The following is a 21,465-nucleotide window of genomic DNA, read 5'->3' on the forward strand; positions in this document are numbered from 1 at the left end:
AATCAGCATATAGCTACTCTCATGTTTTCAAACAGAATTAAAATGGCATCTGATCCAACAAATACTCTGTAATCATTTACACAACTGAATGATCCTATTGATACTGCAGCATCAATACCAGTGATGCTGATAATAAACCTCTAAGATCTGCTCTCAGAATTCACACTGATAATGAGTTACTTTCCATTACATATGTGTATTTACTATGTTTAATTCTTAATATGAGTTTATTAAATTACATTTTTTAGCAATGGTTTTCAATAATGTGTAGTGTAAACTTCTCCATTATATTCCCCCAGATCTTCTCCACCTCCAACCCCCTGTGACAGGGTAAACATCTGGTGACAGTGCTGCTCTATTCTGGGACAAGCAGAACCACCCAGTCCTGTCTATGTAAATATCAGATTCACTCCTACAGCTACCAGTCTAGAGTTTCACTACCTGAAATACCCTGGATTGGGCCAGATGTGAGGGAGTGGACAGGTTTTAACCTCTATGTGGATTCAGGGAGGGGGACATAATAGATGTGCCATCATGCAATTAATGACAGATACAATGGGTATTATACTTTATGTAGAAACTGTATGTAGTGTAAATGTGTCTTATGTTTGAGTCCAGCATCATGTCTCATTAACAGATCTAACAGTCAGTAACCTGCTCATGAAAATAGTTAATATAATGTTAGAAGATCTCATCCATTTAAATCAGACATTTGGTTGAGGTCCATATGAGGACTTGTTTTGGGGGGCTGAAGTGATTGTAACTTTGAATTAAGGTTGAGGTTATAACATCTTTTGTTTTACTTCTGTAGATATTGCTTTGCATCTGGACAGGTATTGTGTTGCAAAACATCAAATAACTTTTATATACACTTAAAGGCCATGACAAAAACTATAAGTCGTAACTATGATGATGATGATGTGGATGGTCATGTGATCTGAATGATTACTTTCTAACCATATTGTCACATGTCCCAGTTGACCTCTTCCAGTGACCATTGTTCCATGTCACTGTCTCTTCCCCCTCAGCACCTGCAGTAGGTCCCAGCTGTAGCAGTACAGTCACTGTGCAGTCTGACTGAGGGAGGTTTTTGTACGACTCTGTATCACTGTGTGAACACATTACCACTGTGGTAACTCTGACAGTAATAATCTCCTGCATCTTCAGCCTGGACTCCACTGATGGTCAGAGTGAAGTCACTCCCAGATCCACTGCCACTGAATCTAGATGGAGTCCCAGACTGAAGTGTTGTAGCATAGTAAATAAGGAGTTTAGGAGCTCCTCCAGGTTTCTGTTGGTACCAAGCTAGACGGTTATTTCTATTCACATTACTGCTGGTTTTACAGTTCAGAGAGACTGTCTGTCCTGGGAGAACAGCTTTCACTGCAGGAGTCTGTGTCACAACGTACTGTCCTCTGGCTTCTGAAAAATAAAAAATAAACATTTATATAAATGAAATATTACATGTTGTAATGAATCGTTCTGAATATAAATAGTTACATTGATATACTGTACATGTATACACTGTAGATTAAATTAATCTTCAACAATGGATTCTGAAAATTGTAACCTTGAAAGCAGAAGACAAGTATCCAGATGAAGATGGTGATAAAAGTCATGGTTGTTGTAGGTTCTGTTGTCATGAAGGACAGCTCTCAGTCATGAAGTGTTCAACTCACAGGGATATAAACACTCCTAGAGCAGTGAACCATGTGCTGCCAATGCAAAGTGTCCAAGCTATGCAAACAGGGGTGTACTCATTCCCGTGACTCTGTTGCAAAACGTTTCTTAAACGAAGACAAACAAAACAAAACAGGGATGGACCTATCTGAATTTTTCCAATTGAAACTCTCATTTTGCTCTGTTTACTTCCGTTTGTTTCTTTTGACTAACAGCAACACAGGACGTGACCACTACATTACCAATGTCCAAGCAAGGCACAAATTGGGATATCAAGAATAGTTAAATGGTCAATAATAAAACAATATAAAATAATAACAACAACAACAGACAACAACTTAAAGAAAAAGTAGAATTAAGAATGATTATATTATTCACAGTTACACCACATTAGAAATGGACTTGAGTTACATCCATTATGACCTCTAAAGTACATTAAGCCGAGCCATAAAGTATCCGTTTGGTTCTTAAATGGTAAAGGGTTTCTGTAATGAATACACTTCCCCAGAGGTGTATTCACTAGGAACCTAATGGAACCTAACACAAGCAAACAGTAGCAAACGGAACAAAATGGGGAGGGACCTAGCTGAATTTGTCCAATAGAAACTCTTGCTTTCGTTTCAAATCTTTTTCCGATGCAAAAGTTTTGCTACAGTGTACAACTAATGAATACGCCCGACTTTCTTAGTCTCACAGAGACAGTGTAATTGAAGATATCTGTGTGAGCAGGAGCATTTTTAAGCGGTGGGGCTGATTGCCCAGCCAATCATGGCCTTGATTGGTAAACAAGCCTCAATTAAAGACTGGGAAGGTGCTGGAATGTTCTAGCAGTGCGTGGTATTAGACAGGTTTTGTGTTGACTGCACCACAGGTCATTTCAGGGCAGTGTTTCCCAAACCTCTCTTGAAGTCCCCCCCAGATAGTCCACTTACAGTATTTGATGTGTTCTTGAACTAACACAGCGGATTCAAATGGTCCACTAATTAGCCAGCCCCTCACTAGGAAAAGCAGTTGTAGTATTCCTGGAGTAAAATAAAATATGTGGACTTCCTCAAATACTTAAGGAGAGGTTTGGGAAACACTGTGTTAGGGATTAGGGGTTATAATAATGTTATAACATCTCAAAAAATAAGGTAGATTTTCGCTTGAAATGAAAACCTGACAGAAGAATCTCACAGAGACTGGAGTTTTTTTTCTGAAATGCTGTGAGACATTATTAGTGTACATAGATGGATTCCTTTCAACATATTATGTAACATGTTTCAGGTTGGCCATAACAAAATGGGAGGACTATTTATGTCATCTGGACATATGGGTGTTATCACTTCAAGAATGATTTAACATGAGAGGGGTTAAATTGACATTTTTGTCAGCATCACCTGTGTATTTATCTCAGTGTATTTTAGTTCACTCAGTGTTCCATGTCACTGTCTCTTCCCCCTCAGCACCTGCAGTAGGTCCCAGCTGTATCAGTACAGTCACTGTGCAGTCTGACTGAGGGAGGTTTTAGTACGACTCTGTATCACTGTGTGAACACATCACCACTGTGGTAACTCTGACAGTAGTAATCTCCTGCATCTTCAGCCTGGACTCCATTGATGGTCAGAGTGAAGTCTGTAATTGTAATTATCTGCATATAATCCACTGTAGAATGTAATTATCTGCATTCTACAGTGGATTATACTCATAACCCAGTACTATCAGTCCCTATTGTATTATACTAGTACTTCAGTACTATCAGTCTTTATTGTATTATACTAGTACTCTAGTACTATCAGTCCCTATTGCATTATACTGGTACTTCAGTACTATCAGTCCCTATTGTATTATTCTAGTACTTCAGTACTATCAGGCTGGTAACAGACATGCCACCATGCAATTAATGACAGATACAATGGGTATTATACTTTATGTAGAAACTGTATGTAGTGTAAATGTGTCTTATGTTTGAGTCCAGCATCATGTCTCATTAACAGATCTAACAGTCAGTAACCTGCTCATTAAAATAGTTAATATAATGTTAGAAGATCACATCCATTTAAATCAGACATTTGGTTGAGGTCCATATGAGGACTTGTTTTGGGGGGCTGAAGTGATTGTAACTTTGAATTAATGTTGAGGTCATAACATCTTTTGTTTTACTTCTGTAGCTCTAGCTTTGCATCTGGACAGGTATTGTGTTGCTAAACATCAAATAACTTTTATATACACTTAAAGGCCATGACAAAACTGTAAGTCATAACTATGATGATGATGATGTGGATGGTCATGTGATCTGAATGATTACTTTCTAACCATATTGTCACAAGTCACCTCCTCTAGTGACCATTGTTCCATGTCACTGTCTCTTCCCCCTCAGCACCTGCAGTAGGACCCAGCTGTAGCTGTACAGTCACTGTGCAGTCTGACTGAGGGAGGTTTTTGTACGACTCTGTATCACTGTGTGAACACATTACCACTGTGGTAACTCTGACAGTAGTAATCTCCTGCATCTTCAGCCTGGACTCCACTGATGGTCAGAGTGAAGTCACTATGAGATCCACTGCCACTGAATCTAGATGGAGTCCCAGACTGAAGTGTTGTAGCATAGTAAATAAGGAGTTTAGGAGCTCCTCCAGGTTTCTGGTGGTACCAGGCCATACAGTTGTGATCCCCAGAACAAGCATCTGCTACATCTGCACTGGTTTTACAGTTTATAATAACTGTCTGTTCTGGGAGAACACTTTTCACTGCAGGAGTCTGAGTCACAGTGACCTGTCCTCTGGATTCTGAAACAGAGACATTTAAGAATATTGTATTTCAAACATGTTTTTGTCTGAATTTTAAGGCAGAGTTAATATTTAGATTACATACTTCGATAACAAAGTTAATTTTGGAGCATTAAATTCAAAAATCTTACCCTGAATTAAGAAAGTCAGTATCCACACAAAGCTCATGATGAAAGTCATCATTGAAGTTCTGTTGTCATGAAGGACAGTCCTCAGTCATGAAGTGTTAAACTCACAGGACTATAAACCCTCCCAGACCCCTGAAGCATGTGCTGTCTATGCAAATTGTCTTATACTGTATGTAAATAGTCTTCCTGGACAGTCAGACTTTATTAGTAAATATTGTGTGATGTAGAAACATGGTAGCTATGTAATAATTTACATGGGTTTGATTTAAGTGCTCTAAGTGCTTTATTACAGACATCTACAAATGACGCATATTGTTATTACCATGTTATTAGACCAGATGGTATCTGCGTTCTGTCTCCCTCCAGTGGTCAGGGTCAGTGACTGCAGTCTGTGTGGGGACTGTGATGCTGCTGAATGACTCTGATAGAAAGGGGAGATCTCCAGAGCTCTGACATCTCCAGTCTCCTGCTTCACCTGCTGCTCTCTGGAACTACCACAGTGGTGTGAGGGAGGATGTCTGGGTAGTGTTTAGAGGCTTTATTGTATGTGTTTGAATCATGTTGATGAAATTCTAGCTATTCAAAACACAAGTCATCATTGCACATCATCTATATTCAGATTGGTTGATGGTTTTCCTTGAGTTACTCAACAGAGTCAACATGTAGTTAAAGGTGAGGAGAAACATTTAGTGATCAGTTATGATCTAAGGTCTTCTAGACATAGGTCTAGTTTGACTCTATTGTTGTTCAGCTCTACTACACACTGTGTCATTATACTGGATCATCTCCTCCCCTCAGCACCTGCAGTAGGTCCCAGCTGTAGCAGTACAGTCACTGTACAGTCTGACTGAGGGAGGCCATGACAAAACTGTAAGTCATAACTATGATGATGATGATATGGATGGTCATGTGATCTGAATGATTACTTTCTAACCATATTGTCACAAGTCACCTCCTCTAGTGACCATTGTTCCATGTCACTGTCTCTTCCCCCTCAGCACCTGCAGTAGGACCCAGCTGTAGCATTACAGTCACTGTGCAGTCTGACTGAGGGAGGTTTTTGTACAACTCTGTATCACTGTGTGAACACATAACCACTGTGGTAACTCTGACAGTAGTAATCTCCTGCATCTTCAGCCTGGACTCCACTGATGGTCAGAGTGAAGTCACTCCCAGATCCACTACCACTGAATCTAGATGGAGTCCCAGACTGAAGTGTTGTAGCATAGTAAATAAGGAGTTTAGGAGCTCCTCCAGGTTTCTGTTGGTACCAGGCTAGGCGATTATTAGAATACACATTACTGCTGGTTTTACAGTTCAGAGAGACTGTCTGTCCTGGGAGAACAGCTTTCACTGCAGGAGTCTGTGTCACAACGTACTGTCCTCTGGATTCTGAAAAATATAAGAAAAACATTTATATGAATGAAATATTACATATAGTAATGAATCGTTCTGAATATAAATATTAACGTTGATATGCTGAACATGTATAAACCGTAGATTCAATTTATCTTCAACAATATATTATGAATATTGTAACCTTGAAAGCAGAAAACAAGTGTCCAGATGAAGATGGTGATAAAAGTCATGGTTGTTGTGGGTTCATGAAGGACAACTCTCAGTCATGAAGTGTTAAACTCACAGGGATATAAATGCTCTTAGAGCAGCAGGGAGATGCATTATGCAAATTATGTTTCAAATCTATTTCAGTTTCCAAGTAGGCTCCAATTATTAAAGTATCGTATCCTTCATAACATCAAACAGCAACTGTTTACTCAGAACACTAATGTATGGTAACTTTTATGTCACACCACCAATATATTTTCATTCTGAGGATGATCAAATCAAATCACATTTTATTCATCACGTACACATGGTTAGCAGATGTTAATGCGAGTGTTGCGAAATGCTTGTGCTTCTAGTTCCGACAGTGCAGAAATATCTAACAAGTAATCTAACAAAATCACAACGACTACCTTATACATACAAATATAAAGGAATGACTAAGAATATGTATGTATAAATATATGGATGAGCGATGGTTGTGCGGCGTAGGCAAGATGCAGTAGATAGTATAAAATACAGTATATACATATGAGATGAGTAATGTAGGATATGTAAACATTATTAAAGTGGCGTTATTTAAAGTGACTAGTGATCCATTTATTATAGTGGCCAGAGATTGAGTCTGTATGTTGGCAGCAGCCTCTCTGTTTGTGATGGCTGTTTAACAGACTGATGGCCTTGAGATAGAAGCTGTTTTTCAGTCTCTCGGTCCCTGCTTTGATGCACCTGTACTGACCTCGCCTTCTGGATGATAGCAGGGTGAACAGGCAGTGGCTCGGGTGGTTGTTGTCCTTGATAATCTTTTTGGCCTTCCTGTGACATCAGGTGGTGTAGGTGTCCTGGAGAGCAGGTAGTTTGCCCATGGTGATGCATTGTGCAGACCGTACTACCCTCTATAGTTGCTGTACCAGGCGGTGATACAGCTCGACAGGATGCTCTTGATTGTGCATCTGTAAAAGTTTGTGAGTGTTTTTGGTGACAAGCCATATTTCTTCAGCCTCTGTCTGTGTGGGTATACCATTTTAGTTTGTCCGTGATGTGTACACCGAGGAACGGAGGGGGGGGGGGGGGGGGGGGGGTGCTCACTCTGCTGTTTCTTGAAGTCCACGATAAGCTCTTTTGTTTTGTTGACGTTGAGTGAGAGGTTATTTTCCTGACACCACACTCCGAGGCCCCTCACCTCCTCCCTGTAGGCCGTCTCGTTGTTGTTGGTAACCAAGCCTATCACTGTAGTGTCATCTGCATGGATAAGCAGTCATGGGTGAACAGGGAGTACAGGAGAGGGCTCAGAACGCACCCTTGTGGGGGCCCAGTGTTGAGGATCAGCGGAGTGGATATGTTATTTCCTACCTTCACCACCTGGGGGATGGCCCGTCAGAAAGTCCAGGAACCAGTTGCACAGGGCGGGGTCGAGACCCAGAGTCTCAAACTTAATGATGAGTTTGGAGGGTACTATAGAGTTGAATGCTGAGGTGTAGTCAATGAACAGCATTCTTGCATAGGTATTCCTCTTGTCCAAATGGGATAGGGCAGTGTGCAGTGTGATGGCATCGTCTGTTGACCTATTGGGGCGGTAAGCAAATCGGAGTGGGTCTAGGGTGTCAGGTAGGGTGGAGGTGATATGATCCTTGACTAGTCTCTCAAAGCACTTCATGACGACGGGGCGATAGTCATTTAGTTCAGTTACCTTAGCTTTCTTGGGAACAGGAAAAATGGTGGCCATCTTGAAGCATGTGGGGACAACAGACTGGGATAGGGATTGATTGAATATGTCTGTAAACACACCAGCCAGTTGGTCTGTGCATGCTCTGAGGAGATGGCTAGGGATGGGCCGGCAGCCTTGCGAGGGTTAACATGTGTAAATGTTTTACTCACATTGGCCACAGAGAAGGAGAGCCCACAGGCTTTGGTAGCGGGCCGTGTCAGCTGCACTGTATTGTCCTCAAAGTGAGGAAAGAGATTGTTTAATTTGTCTGGGAGCAAGGCGTCGATGTTCGCAACACGGCTGGTTTTCTTTTTGTAATCCGTGATTGTGATTGTCTGTAGACCCTGCCACATAAGATATAATGAACTGTCTGTTCACTCATGCTTGGTCTCTCATGTAAGTTCCTCTAATCAGTTAGTGAACACTTCTCTAAACTAAAGCTGGTAGGATTCCTCTGGTAGTGTTGTCTGTCCTCTGTGACTTTAACTCCACTGTTAAATGTGAGATCAACATGTTTAATAAAGGAATATACAACATGGATCACTATCACTACTGCTGCTGCTGTTGTCTTTCATATGGACAATATGGAGGAATACTAGCAACACTGATCTAATGCTGGACTGTATCTACAGACTAGGAGAACGCCTGATACACAGAGGAAGGAAAAAATACTATTATCTGGATTTAAGATACAATTCAGATTTATATTATCTAGAAACAGCTAATATGAAGTGTTTGTTCTACCTGGAAGATGTTAAAGTGTATTAGTGTTGATTATGTTTATGTATGAGTGATCTTCACTGTAACAGCTGCAGCATCACAACACAGAGAGGTTTTTGTACCAGCAGTAATAGTGATTGTATCACTGTGGTGGACTTTTGGTAGTGGCACCAGACTTGATGTTGGAAGTAAGTAAACACCAAATTAACTGTTTTATTCACATTTTTATGTCATGTTTCAATTTCTCTAAACATTTAACCTCAATATTGAGGATTTAAATACAAAAAATACACAAGGCCAGCAGTACAAGGCCTTCACAGACTATGGTCAATTAGAATATAAATGTTATTACATCTAATCAAATTTGACTTGCATTTTTGAAAGATGTTAGAGATTAGCCTACATCTTAGACTAGTTGTATGAATAAACACACGGCACCGAGTCGAAACTATACAATCAACAGTAGGTTTAAAAAAATAAACAATAAACACTTCCTTTCAAATGTAGAAGATAAAACAATATTTGGCAAGTCTTCATACCATATTAGAGTTAGATATTTGAACCACAGTCTGAAGAAATTCAGCTTCCCCAATAGTCTGAAGGTTTTTGTACCAGCAGTAATAGGGATTGTATCACTGTGGTACACTTTTGGTAGCGGAACCAGACTAGATGTTGGAAGTAAGTAACAAGCTCTCTTCATATTTCTTTCTGATTACATTTTTTTTTTACTTGCTTAAATATACTACGATTTTATAAATCTTTATTTTAAATACATTGCATTTTTCTATTGTTTTACATGGAGTCTTTCAAATAATATTTTATTCAATCAAAATGTTAAATAGTAGTTTTTTTGTATCTGATTTGTTTGAGAGCAGACTTTATAACTCTTAAAGTGTTGGTTATTGAGGTTATTGTTGCTTTGTGAAAGAGTCTTATGTTTGTATACAACCTCTGGATTATCTTGATATACTGTAGATGTTCTGAGTATTCTGATCAGAAACAATCCTAAAATATCTGACATAATAGTAACGCTAAAGTTAACCACTTACACTTGACTCATATTGTTCATAATTCTGCTTTGTATATCTATCATATTATGTTTTGTGTTTTCTTCAAACCTTTACCAATCTAACTACATTATATTTAAAAGGCATTTCCAAATCAGTGTATTTGTATGTCTATTGCTTTTATAAATCTTTTAGACATAGTAGTTGCAGTTGATGTCTTCTGTTTGTTCCAGGTAACAGTGCCCCCACCCTCACCGTCCTGCCCCCCTCTAGTAAGGAGCTGTCCAGTACAACAACAGCCACACTGACATGTCTGGCAAACAAGGGCTTCCCCTCAGACTGGACCATGAGCTGGAAAGTGGACGGGACCAACAAGAACCAGGAGACCAGTCCCGGGGTCCTGGAGAAGGGTGGTCTGTACAGCTGGAGCAGCACCCTGACTCTCACTGGCCAGGAGTGGACCAAGGCCGGAGAGGTGACCTGTGAAGCCCAGCAGAAATCCCAGAATCCGGTCACTAAGACCCTGAGGAAGGCTGACTGTTCTGGATAGGACCCCTCAATCACACACCCCTGTGGAGAGAGGTTGCTGGTTCCTCTGCTTTGACTGTGTTTTGAGATCAGATGTTTTCTGTCTTGTTGATCACTGACATGTTGACTAACAGAGGGCTTAGCTTGAGTTCATGTGTCAAACCTCTCTGTAGACTAAGGTTGTATGAGTGTTAGATTTGATGTGTTCTGTTTTATTACAATTAGATGCTGTAGGAATGTTTGCTTTGATGCTTTAATGAATAGATGAAAATAAAGATTTTCCTTTGGACAAATATTTCTATTTTCACTTTCAATAATTAGACTTTGGTCTTAAATGTTGTTGAATGGTGTAGACATATATTCATAAAGCCTGATTCACAGTTTATTTTAAAACAATCAGACCTAAATGTCATTGCTTAGTTATTTATGTTCTCACTGCATTGTCATCAACCAGTAGTTCATACTAACACAATATACTACAATGTTAACAGATTAACAGGAGAGGTCTAGATACTACAATGTTAACAGATTAACAGGATAGGTCTAGATACTACAATGTTAACAGATTAACAGGAGAGGTCTAGATACTACAATGTTAACAGATTAACAGGAGAGGTCTAGATACTACAATGTTAACAGATTAACAGGAGAGGTCTAGATACTACAATGTTAACAGATTAACAGGAGAGGTCTAGATACGACAATGTTAACAGATTAACAGGAGAGGTCTAGATACTACAATGTTAACAGGTTAACAGGAGAGGTCTAGATACTACAATGTTAACAGATTAACAGGAGAGGTCTAGCCACATGTAGTAGATGGTACTCCTTATTCACCTTTCTTGGACAGTTTTTTACCTGCTTGACTTATAGACTCATAAAGACAGTAAACTAATGTTATTGAACATTTGATCGATATCTTGGACTCTCACCAATGTGATCACACCTACATTAAGCTACATTTGTTTTACAAGATCCACATAATAAAAACCAGTATCACAGCTTCATGATAGTCATAGAGTCTTCTCTTCCTCCAACCCTCTGGGGACAGAGTGAACATCTGGTGACAGTGCTGCTCTATTCTGGGACAAGCAGAACCACCCAGCCCTGTCTATGTAAATCTCAGTTTCACTCCCACAGCTACCAGTCTAGAAGTTGAACAGTTTCACTGCCTGAAATAACCTGGACTGGGACAGATGTGAGGGAGTGACTGGTTCTAAACTCTATGGTGGATTCAGGGAAGTTACAATAACAGATATTCCATCATATAATTAATGACAGATAAAACATATATTCTTCAAACATGTTTCATGTTTGAGCCCAGCATCATGTCTCATTCACAGATCCAGCATCATGTCTCATTCACAGATCCAGCATCATGTCTCATTCACAGATCCAGTATCGTGTCTCATTCACAGATCCAGCATCATGTCTCATTCACAGATCCAGCATCATGTCTCATTCACAGATCCAGCATCGTGTCTCATTCACAGATCCAGCATCATGTCTCATTCACAGATCCAGCATCATGTCTCATTCACAGATGTAACCTGCTTATCAAGATAGTTAATATAATGCTAGATGATCACATCAATAATTGTTTGTGAGGTTCATATTGGGATGCGATATATGTGGCTGATGCTGATGTAACATCATAATTATTATTTTTTACATCTGTGGATTTGACTCTGATTATGAACAGGTAATGTGTGTTTTAAAACTTCATGTAACTTTTATAAGTGAACTTCACAACCATGACAATAATTATTCACAAGTATGATGATGGGGAACATGTGATCTGAATGATGCTTTGTAAACATATTCAAAGTTGACCTCCTCTACTGACCATTGTTCCATGTCACTGTCTCTTCCCCTCATCACCTGCAGTAGGTCACATCTGTAGCAGAACAGTCAATAGACTGAAGTGTTTTAGCATGGTAAATAAGGAGTTTAGGAGCTCCTCCAGGTTTCTGTTGGTACCAGGCTAGGTAGTTATTACCATGCACATTACTGCTGGTTTTACAGTTCAGAGAGACTGTCTGTCCTGGGACAACAGCTTTCACTGCAGGAGTCTGTGTCACAACGTACTGTCCTCTGGATTCTGAAAAATATAATACATTGTTTTATATAAATGAAATATTACATGTAGTAATGAATCGTTCTGAATATAAATATTAACGTTGATATGCTGAACATGTATACACTGTAGATGTAGTAGACTGTAGTAATTAATTTTCAACAATAAATTCCCAAAACTGTAACCTTGAAAGCAGAAAGCATGTGTCCAGATGAAGATGGTGAAACAAGTCATGGTTGTTGTGGGTTCTGTTGTCCTGAAGGACAGCTCTCAGTCATGAAGTGTTAAACTCACAGGGATATAAACACTACCAGACCACTGAAGCATTTGCTCCCTATGCAAAGTATTCTCTCTATGCAAACAGACTTTATGATCCCCCAGGGAAACTGAAGTTGAAGAGCTCTTCTTTGGGATTGGGTTGGCGGATCACATTCAATTTAAAGGTGAATATACCGCCAACTACTGCACTAAATTGTGAGGCCAGTCACGGTCTATGTACATTAAATGATCTTTATTATTCCTGTTCCAAAAACTTGCCCCACCAACTGACCCTACACCGACATACCACTACTTCATAAAAATAAAATCACCTCCCCATTAACTCTTCTAGAATAAAACCTCGTACACCAGGTACTTCTCTTCAGCTACCACCTACACATAAAAACCCACTACCACATTCCACTACTTGACCTTATCTGCTTCTGCACCATGCCAACGACCTGGGAGGACGGGACACCTCCCCTAATCACACCCTACAACTCGTCTGAAGTCAAATCTCGTATACCTAAATACTTCTCTGCAGCTGCCGCCACTACAGCCATTCTCTGTCATTTATGTTCCATTTCTATGGTACAGTTGATAACCATTGCTATGAACGCTAAGACGACAACCTTACTGAAGCTGCCCTATCCCTCTATGCTGGCACAAATCTTCTACTCACTGGGATCCTCTTCCACTTCATTGCCTCAGCATATGACACCCTCTGCACTACTCTGACTCTGGTCACGTCAACCTGCCTCTCTCTCAGCTGTAGCACTACAGTCACTGTGCAGTCTATCTGAGGGAGGTTTTTGTATGGCTCTGTATCACTGTGTGAACACATTACCACTGTGTAAACTCTGACAGTAGTAATCTCCTGCATCTTCAGCCTGGACTCCACTGATGATCAGAGTGAAGTCACTCCCAGATCCACTGCCACTGAATCTAGATGGAGTCCCAGACTGAAGTGTTGTAGCATGGAAAGGAGTTTAGGAACTCCTCCAGGTTTCTGTTGGTACCAGGCTATGTTGTTATTAGAATACACATTACTGCTGGTTTTACAGTTCAGAGAGACTGTCTGTCCTGGGAGAAAAGCTTTCACTGAAGGAGTCTGTGTCACAGTGACCTGTCCTCTGGATTCTGAAACAGAGACATTTAAGAACTCATCATTATTTCTGTGATAACGTTTAGTCATGTTGTCTAAATCTCCGAAGTCTCATTCTCTATATTGGAGACAAAAGTAAGATGAAACATTTCAATAATAAACTGATTTTAGACTAACAGATTGTAAGTCGTAACTTGAACTATAGACATCAATATCGACACAAAGCTCATGATAAAAGTCATCATTGAAGTTGATCCAGTTATACTGTAGCATCAATACCAGTGAGGATAATGATTAGGGATATTTGATAATAAACCTCTAAGATCTGCTCTCAGAACTCTCACTTCTAAATGGTTACTTTTCATAACATATGTGTATTTACTATGTTAAATGCTTAATATGATGTTATTAAATGAGATGTTTTAGTAGTGGTTTTCAACTATGTGTAGTCTACACTTCTTCATTACGTTTCCCCTGGTCTTCTCTACCTCCAACCCCCTGTGACAGGGTAAACATATGGTGACGGTACTGCTCTATTCTGGGACAAGCAGAACCACCCAGCCCTGTCTATGTCAATCTCAGTTTCACTCCCACAGCTACCAGTCTAGCAGTTGACCACTATCTGAAATACCCTGGATTGGAGCAGATGAGGGAGTGGACTGGTTTTAACCTTTATGGTGGACTCAGGGAGGAAGACATAACAGATATGCCATCATGCAATTAATGACAGATAAAATGGGTATTATACTTGACGTAATAACACATTTTTAACAACCTTTTAGTTCACTCCAATTGATTACGATTCATTAGCCCACCCAATTCATTAGCCCACCCAATAGCCCACCCAATTTTACCTACCTCATCCCCATACTGTTTATATTTATTTACTTTTCTGCTCTTTTGCACACCAATATCTCTACCTGTACATGACCATCTGATCATTTATCACTCCAGTGTTAATCTGCTAATTGTAATTATTCGCCTACCTCCTCATGCCTTTTGCACACAATGTATATAGACTTGTTTTTTTCTACTGTGTTATTGACTTGTTAATTGTTTACTCCATGTGTAACTCTGTGTTGTCTGTTCACACTGCTATGCTTTATCTTGGCCAGGTCGCAGTTGCAAATGAGAACTTGTTCTCAACTAGCCTACCTGGTTAAATAAAGGTCAAATGAAAAAAATAAAAGAATAATTAAACAAACATGGAATTTTCTTTACCCTTGAAGCAGAGAGCAAGTATCCAGATGAAGATGAAGATAAAAGTCATGGTAGTTGTCATGAAGGACAGCTCTCAGTCATGAAGTGTTCAACTCACAGGGATATAAACACTACCAGACCACTGAAGCATGTGCTGTCGATGCAGAGTATCATCACAATGCAAATCATCTTCTGGCCTTCTCCACCTCACCATTAGTCAGTAAACTTATACCACTAAGGATCCATCAGATTACAACTGAGAGTCCATTACAATCTGATGATCTTGCTCCTACAATTGTCACCAAATAGTCATAGAAGTCCTATTAATATGTAAAGAAATGAAGCGAATACAAATGTATTAAATACAATACTATTATTGGTTTAAGTACCATAACATATGATCACTATCAATGTTGTTTAGCAAGACAAAACCATAATTAATAGTGAAGACAATATGAAGAAAAAAATCATATTAATGTATCTAAAGAACATATATGACTTTGTCTGTTGATTAGTGTTATAGTGTTATGGTAATATGGTATGGTAACATATTGATATTTATGGAAAAGAGGAATACTAATTTGTCCTGTTTTGTCCCCTGCAGGCAAAGTAGTGTTAGTGCAGTGAACTGTGTGGACTGAATGCGGACTACTGGACTATTGGACTGCCATTGAGAGAAGAGGGGCTCCACTGTGCAGGACTGCTACTCTGTTCCTGACTGAGTTCAGCTCCCTGCCTCCTCTCCTCTGTCTCTGACCAGACACATTGAGACTCTGTACAACATCATTACAAAAGATGAAACCCAGTATGTTCTCTTTATATTAAGATTTCATTGTATTTATTTATCCTTTATTTAACATGAAAATTCCCATTGAGATTGACATATTGTTCAAGTGAGCCCTGGTCAAGGCAGCAGCATCCATACAGTATACACATGAGACACAACACCACATAAAACATAACAATGAATGGAAGTTAAAACACTAAAAGAGCAGGTTTAAAAACATGCTGTCTGTGGTCAGCAGTCCTCCAATCTGGGATTTTAAATCATCAATCAGAATAAGATGATGTAATTTCAAGTCCTTTTGCAAGGTGTTCCAATATAATGGGGCAGCAAGGCTAAAAGCCCTCTTACCAAACTCAGTTTTTGTGTTGAGAACATTACATGAAATACAGTTCTGTGATCTCAGACAGTAATGTCCATGACTCTGTAGGGTAAAGTTCTTACATATATTGGCAGCTGCCCTAAGATGTTCTCATAGACAAACATGTATCAGTGAATATGTGACCTCAAATTAAATCAAATCAAATGTTATTTGTCACATACACATGGTTAGCAGATGTTAATGCGAGTGTAGCGAAATGCTTGTGCTTCTAGTTCCGACAATGCAGTAATAACCAACAAGTAATCTAGCTAACAATTCCAAAACTACTACCTTATAGACACAAGTGTAAGGGGATAAAGAATATGTACATAAAGATATATGAATGAGTGATGGTACAGACCGGCATAGGCAAGATACAGTAGATGGTATTGACTGGAGTATATACATATGAGATGAGTATGTAAACAAAGTGGCATAGTTAAAGTGGCATGTATTACATAAAGATGCAGTAGATGATATAGAGTACAGTATATACATATACATATGAGATGAATTATGTAGGGTATGTAAACATTATATTAGGTAGCATTGTTTAAAGTGGCTAGTGATATATTTTACATAATTTCCCATCAATTCCCATTATTAAAGTGGCTGGAGTTGAGTCAGTGTGTTGGCAGCAGCCACTCAATGTTAGTGGTGGCTGTTTAACAGTCTGATGGCCTTGAGATAGAAGCTGTTTTTCAGTCTCTCGGTCCCAGCTTTGATGCACCTGTACTGACCTCGCCTTCTGGATGATAGCGGGGTGAACAGGCAGTGGCTCGGGTGGTTGTTGTCCTTGATGATCTTTATGGCCTTCCTGTGACATCGGGTGGTGTAGGTGTCCTGGAGGGCAGGTAGTTTGCCCCCGGTGATGCGTTGTGCAGACCTCACTACCCTCTGGATAGCCTTACGGTTGTGGGCGGAGCAGTTGCCGTACCAGGCGGTGATACAGCCCGACAGGATGCTCTCAATTGTGCATCTGTAGAAGTTTGTGAGTGCTTTTGGTGACAAGCCAAATTTCTTCAGCCTCCTGAGGTTGAAGAGGCGCTGCTGCGCCTTCTTCACGATGCTGTCTGTGTGGGTGGACAAATTCAGTTTGTCTGTGATGTGTACGCCGAGGAACTTAAAACTTACTACCCCCTCCACTACGGTTCCATCGATGTGGATAGTGTGTGTTCCCTCTGCTGTTTCCTGAAGTCCACAATCATCTCCTTAGTTTTGTTGACGTTGAGTGTGAGGTTATTTTCCTGACACCACACTCCGAGGGCCCTCACCTCCTCCCTGTAGGCCGTCTCGTCGTTGTTGGTAATCAAGCCTACCACTGTTGTGTCGTCCGCAAACTTGATGACTGAGTTGGAGGCGTGCGTGGCCACGCAGTCGTGGGTGAACAGGGAGTACAGGAGAGGGCTCAGAAAGCACCCTTGTGGGGCCCCAGTGTTGAGGATCAGCGGGGTGGAAATGTTGTTGCCTACCCTCACCACCTGGGGGCGGCCCGTCAGGAAGTCCAGTACCCAGTTGCACAGGGCGGGGTCGAGACCCAGGGTCTCGAGCTTGATGACGAGCTTGGAGGGCACTATGGTGTTAAATGCCGAGCTGTAGTCGATGAACAGCATTCTCACATAGGTATTCCTCTTGTCCAGGTGGGTTAGGGCAGTGTGCAGTGCGGTTGAGATTGCATCGTCTGTGGACCTATTTGGGCGGTAAGCAAATTGGAGTGGGTCTAGGGTGTCAGGAAGGGTGGAGGTGATATGGTCCTTGACTAGTCTCTCAAAGCACTTCATGATGACGGAAGTGAGTGCTACGGGGCGTTAGTCGTTTAGCTCAGTTACCTTAGCTTTGTTGGGAACAGGAACAATGGTGGCCCTCTTGAAGCATGTGGGAACAACAGACTGGGATAGGGATTGATTGAATATGTCCGTAAACACACCAGCCAGCTGGTCTGCGCATGCTCTGAGGGCGCGGCTGGGGATGCCGTCTGGGCCTGCAGCCCTGCGAGGGTTGACACGTTTAAATGTTTTCCTCACGTCGGCTGCAGTGAAGGAGAGTCCGCATGTTTTAGTTGCGGGCCGTGTCAGTGGCACTGTATTGTCCTCAAAGCGGGCAAAAAAGTTATTTAGTCTGCCTGGGAGCAAGACATCCTGGTCCGTGACGGGGCTGGTTTTCTTTTGTAATCCGTGATTGACTGTAGACCCTGCCACATACCTCTTGTGTCTGAGCTGTTGAATTGAGATTCTACTTTGTCTCTATACTGACGCTTAGCTTGTTTGATTGCCTTGCGGAGGGAATAGTTACACTGTTTGTATTCGGTCATGTTTCCGGTCACCTTGCCCTGAATAAAAGCAGTGGTTCGGGCTTTCAGTTTCACGCGAATGCTGCCATCAATCCACGGTTTCTGGTTTGGGAATGTTTTAATCGTTGCTATGGGAACGACATCTTCAACGCACGTTCTAATGAACTCGCTCACCGAATCAGCGTATTTGTCAATGTTGTTGTCTGATGCAATACGAAACATATCCCAGTCCACGTGATGGAAGCAGTCTTGGAGTGTGGAATCAGATTGGTCGGTCCAGCGTTGAACAGACCTCAGCGCGGGAGCTTCTTGTTTTAGTTTCTATCTGTAGGCAGGGATCAACAAAATGGAGTCGTGGTCAGCTTTTCCGAAAGGGGGGCGGGGCAGGGCCTTATATGCGTCGCGGAAGTTAGAATAGCAGTGATCCAAGGTTTTTCCAGCCCTGGTTGCGCAATCGATATGCTGATAAAATTTAGGGAGTCTTGTTTTCAGATTAGCCTTGTTAAAATCCCCAGCTACAATGAATGCAGCCTCCGGATAAATGGATTCCAGTTTGCAAAGAGTCAAATAAAGTTTGTTCAGAGCCATCTGCTTGGGGGGGAATATACACGGCTGTGATTATAATCGAAGAGAATTCCCTTGGTAGATAATGCGGTCGACATTTGATTGTGAGGAATTCTAAATCAGGTGAACAGAAGGACTTAAGGATGGCCATCCTGCTAACTGAGACAATATACAGTGATGTGTTAGAGGTATTGTGTTGGTTACTAATCTAACAGCATCATGGTAGAGTGTCTAGTGTGTGCAGGTAAGATGTGTGTGCAGGTAAGATGTGTGTGCAGGTAAGATGTGTGTGCAGGTAAGATGTGTGTGCAGGTAAGATGTGTGTGCAGGTAAGATGTGTGTGCAGGTAAGATGTGTGTGCAGGTAAGATGTGTGTGCAGGTAAGATGTGTGTGCAGGTAAGATGTGTGTGCAGGTAAGATGTGTGTGCAGGTAAGATGTGTGTGCAGGTAAGCTTTTTAGTGAGCTGTTAAATGTACAAAGTCATTGCTGCTATCCTCTGTTTAAGAAGATACCAGATTTGAACCTTTTTGTAGATAGATGGTTTCATGGTTCTCCATGAGATACTCAATAATAATGAGTCAAAATGCAGTAAGGAACACATGGGATAATGACTGAATATGATCTAACAGCTTAGAGTTATCAGACAGATATTGTTGTTCAGCTCTACTACACACTGTGTCATTGTACTGGATCATCTCCTCCCCTCAGCACCTGCAGTAGGTCCCAGCTCTATCAATACAGTCACTGTACAGTCTGACTGAGGGAGGTTTTTTTACGGCTCTGTAATGACAGATAAATGACAGATAAATGACAGATACAATGGGTATTATACTTTATGTAGAAACTGTATGCAGTGTAAATGTGTCTTATGTTTGAGTCCAGCATCATGTCTCATTAACAGATCTAACAGTCAGTAACCTGCTCATTTAAATAGTTAATATAATGTTAGAAGATCACATCCATTTAAATCAGACATTTGGTTGAGGTCCATATGAGGACTTGCTTTGGGGGGCTGAAGTGATTGTAACTTTGAATTAATGTTGAGGTCATAGCATCTTTTGTTTTACTTCTGTAGATCTTGCTTTGCATATGGACAGGTATTGTGTTGCAAAACATCAAATAACTTTTATATACACTTAAAGGCCATGACAAAAACTATAAGTCGTAACTATGATGATGATGATGTGGATGGTCATGTGATCTGAATGATTACTTTCTAACCATATTGTCACATGTCCCAGTTGACCTCTTCCAGTGACCATTGTTCCATGTCACTGTCTCTTCCCCCTCAGCACCTGCAGTAGGTCCCACTGTGCAGTCAGACTGAGGGAGGTTTTTGTACGACTCTGTATCACTGTGTGAACACCCAGACACTGTTGAGAAGGTGTAAACTCTGACAGTAGTAATCTCCTGCATCTTCAGCCTGGACTCCACTGATGGTCAGAGTGAAGTCACTCCCAGATCCACTGCCACTGAATCTAGATGGAGTCCCAGAGAAGAGGGTGCTTCCATGGTAGACCAGTAGTTTAGGAGTTTCTCCAGGTTTCTGTTGATACCAGGCTAAACATGGTTTACCTGACCCATTACAGTCAGGATACACATTACTGCCGGTTTTACAGTTCAGAGAGACTGTCTGTCCTGGGAGAACAGCTTTCACTGCAGGAGTCTGTGTCACAACGTACTGTCCTCTGGATTCTGAAAAATATAAGAAAAACATTTATATGAATGAAATATTACATATAGTAATGAATCGTTCTGAATATAAATATTAACATTGATATGCTGAACATGTATAAACCGTAGATTCAATTTATCTTCAACAATATATTATGAATATTGTAACCTTGAAAGCAGAAAACAAGTATCCAGATGAAGATGGTGATAAAAGTCATGGTTGTTGTGGGTTCTGTTGTCATGAAGGACAGCTCTCAGTCATGAAGTGTTCAACTCACAGGGATATAAACGCTCTTAGAGCAGCAGGGAGATGCATTATGCAAATGATGTTTCAAATCTATTTCAGTTTCCAAGTCGGCTTCAATGATTAAAGTATCGTATCCTTCATAACATCAAACAGCAACAGTTTACTCAGATCACTAATGTATGGTAACTTTTATGTCACACCACCAATATATTTTCATTCTGAGGATGATCAAATCAAATCACATTTTATTCATCACGTACACATGGTTAGCAGATGTTAATGCGAGTGTAGCGAAATGCTTGTGCTTCTAGTTCCGACAATGCAGAAATATCTAACAAGTAATCTAACAAAATCACAACGACTACCTTATACACACAAATATAAAGGAATGACTAAGAATATGTATGTATAAATATATGGATGAGCGATGGTTGTGCGGCGTAGGCAAGATGCAGTAGATGGTATAGAATAAAGTATATACACATGAGATGAGTAATGTAGGACATGTAAACATTATTAAAGTGGCGTTATTTAAAGTGACTAGTGATCCATTTATTATAGTGGCCAGAGATTGAGTCTGTATGTTGGCAGCAGCCTATCTGTTTGTGATGGCTGTTTAACAGACTGATGGCCTTGAGATAGAAGCTGTTTTTCAGTCTCTCGGTCCCTGCTTTGATGCACCTGTACTGACCTCGCCTTCTGGATGATAGCAAGGTGAACAGGCAGTGGCTCGGGTGGTTGTTGTCCTTGATAATCTTTTTGGCCTTCCTGTGACATCAGGTGGTGTAGGTGTCCTGGAGA

General features: G+C 40.6%; 1 gene segment (V, D, J or C); it reads left to right on the forward strand.

Moving 5' to 3' along the window:
• The first annotated feature begins 8,227 nt into the window (after positions 1 to 8,227).
• Positions 8,228 to 10,397, forward strand: LOC118936447. The segment is given in 3 exon segments: positions 8,228 to 8,243; positions 8,639 to 8,755; positions 9,808 to 10,397. Coding segments are annotated over 3 exon segments (450 nt in total).
• Positions 10,398 to 21,465: the final 11,068 nt, after the last annotated feature.

Source organism: Oncorhynchus mykiss, chromosome 15 (genome assembly GCF_013265735.2).
Source record: "Oncorhynchus mykiss isolate Arlee chromosome 15, USDA_OmykA_1.1, whole genome shotgun sequence".
NCBI lineage: Eukaryota > Metazoa > Chordata > Actinopteri > Salmoniformes > Salmonidae > Oncorhynchus > Oncorhynchus mykiss.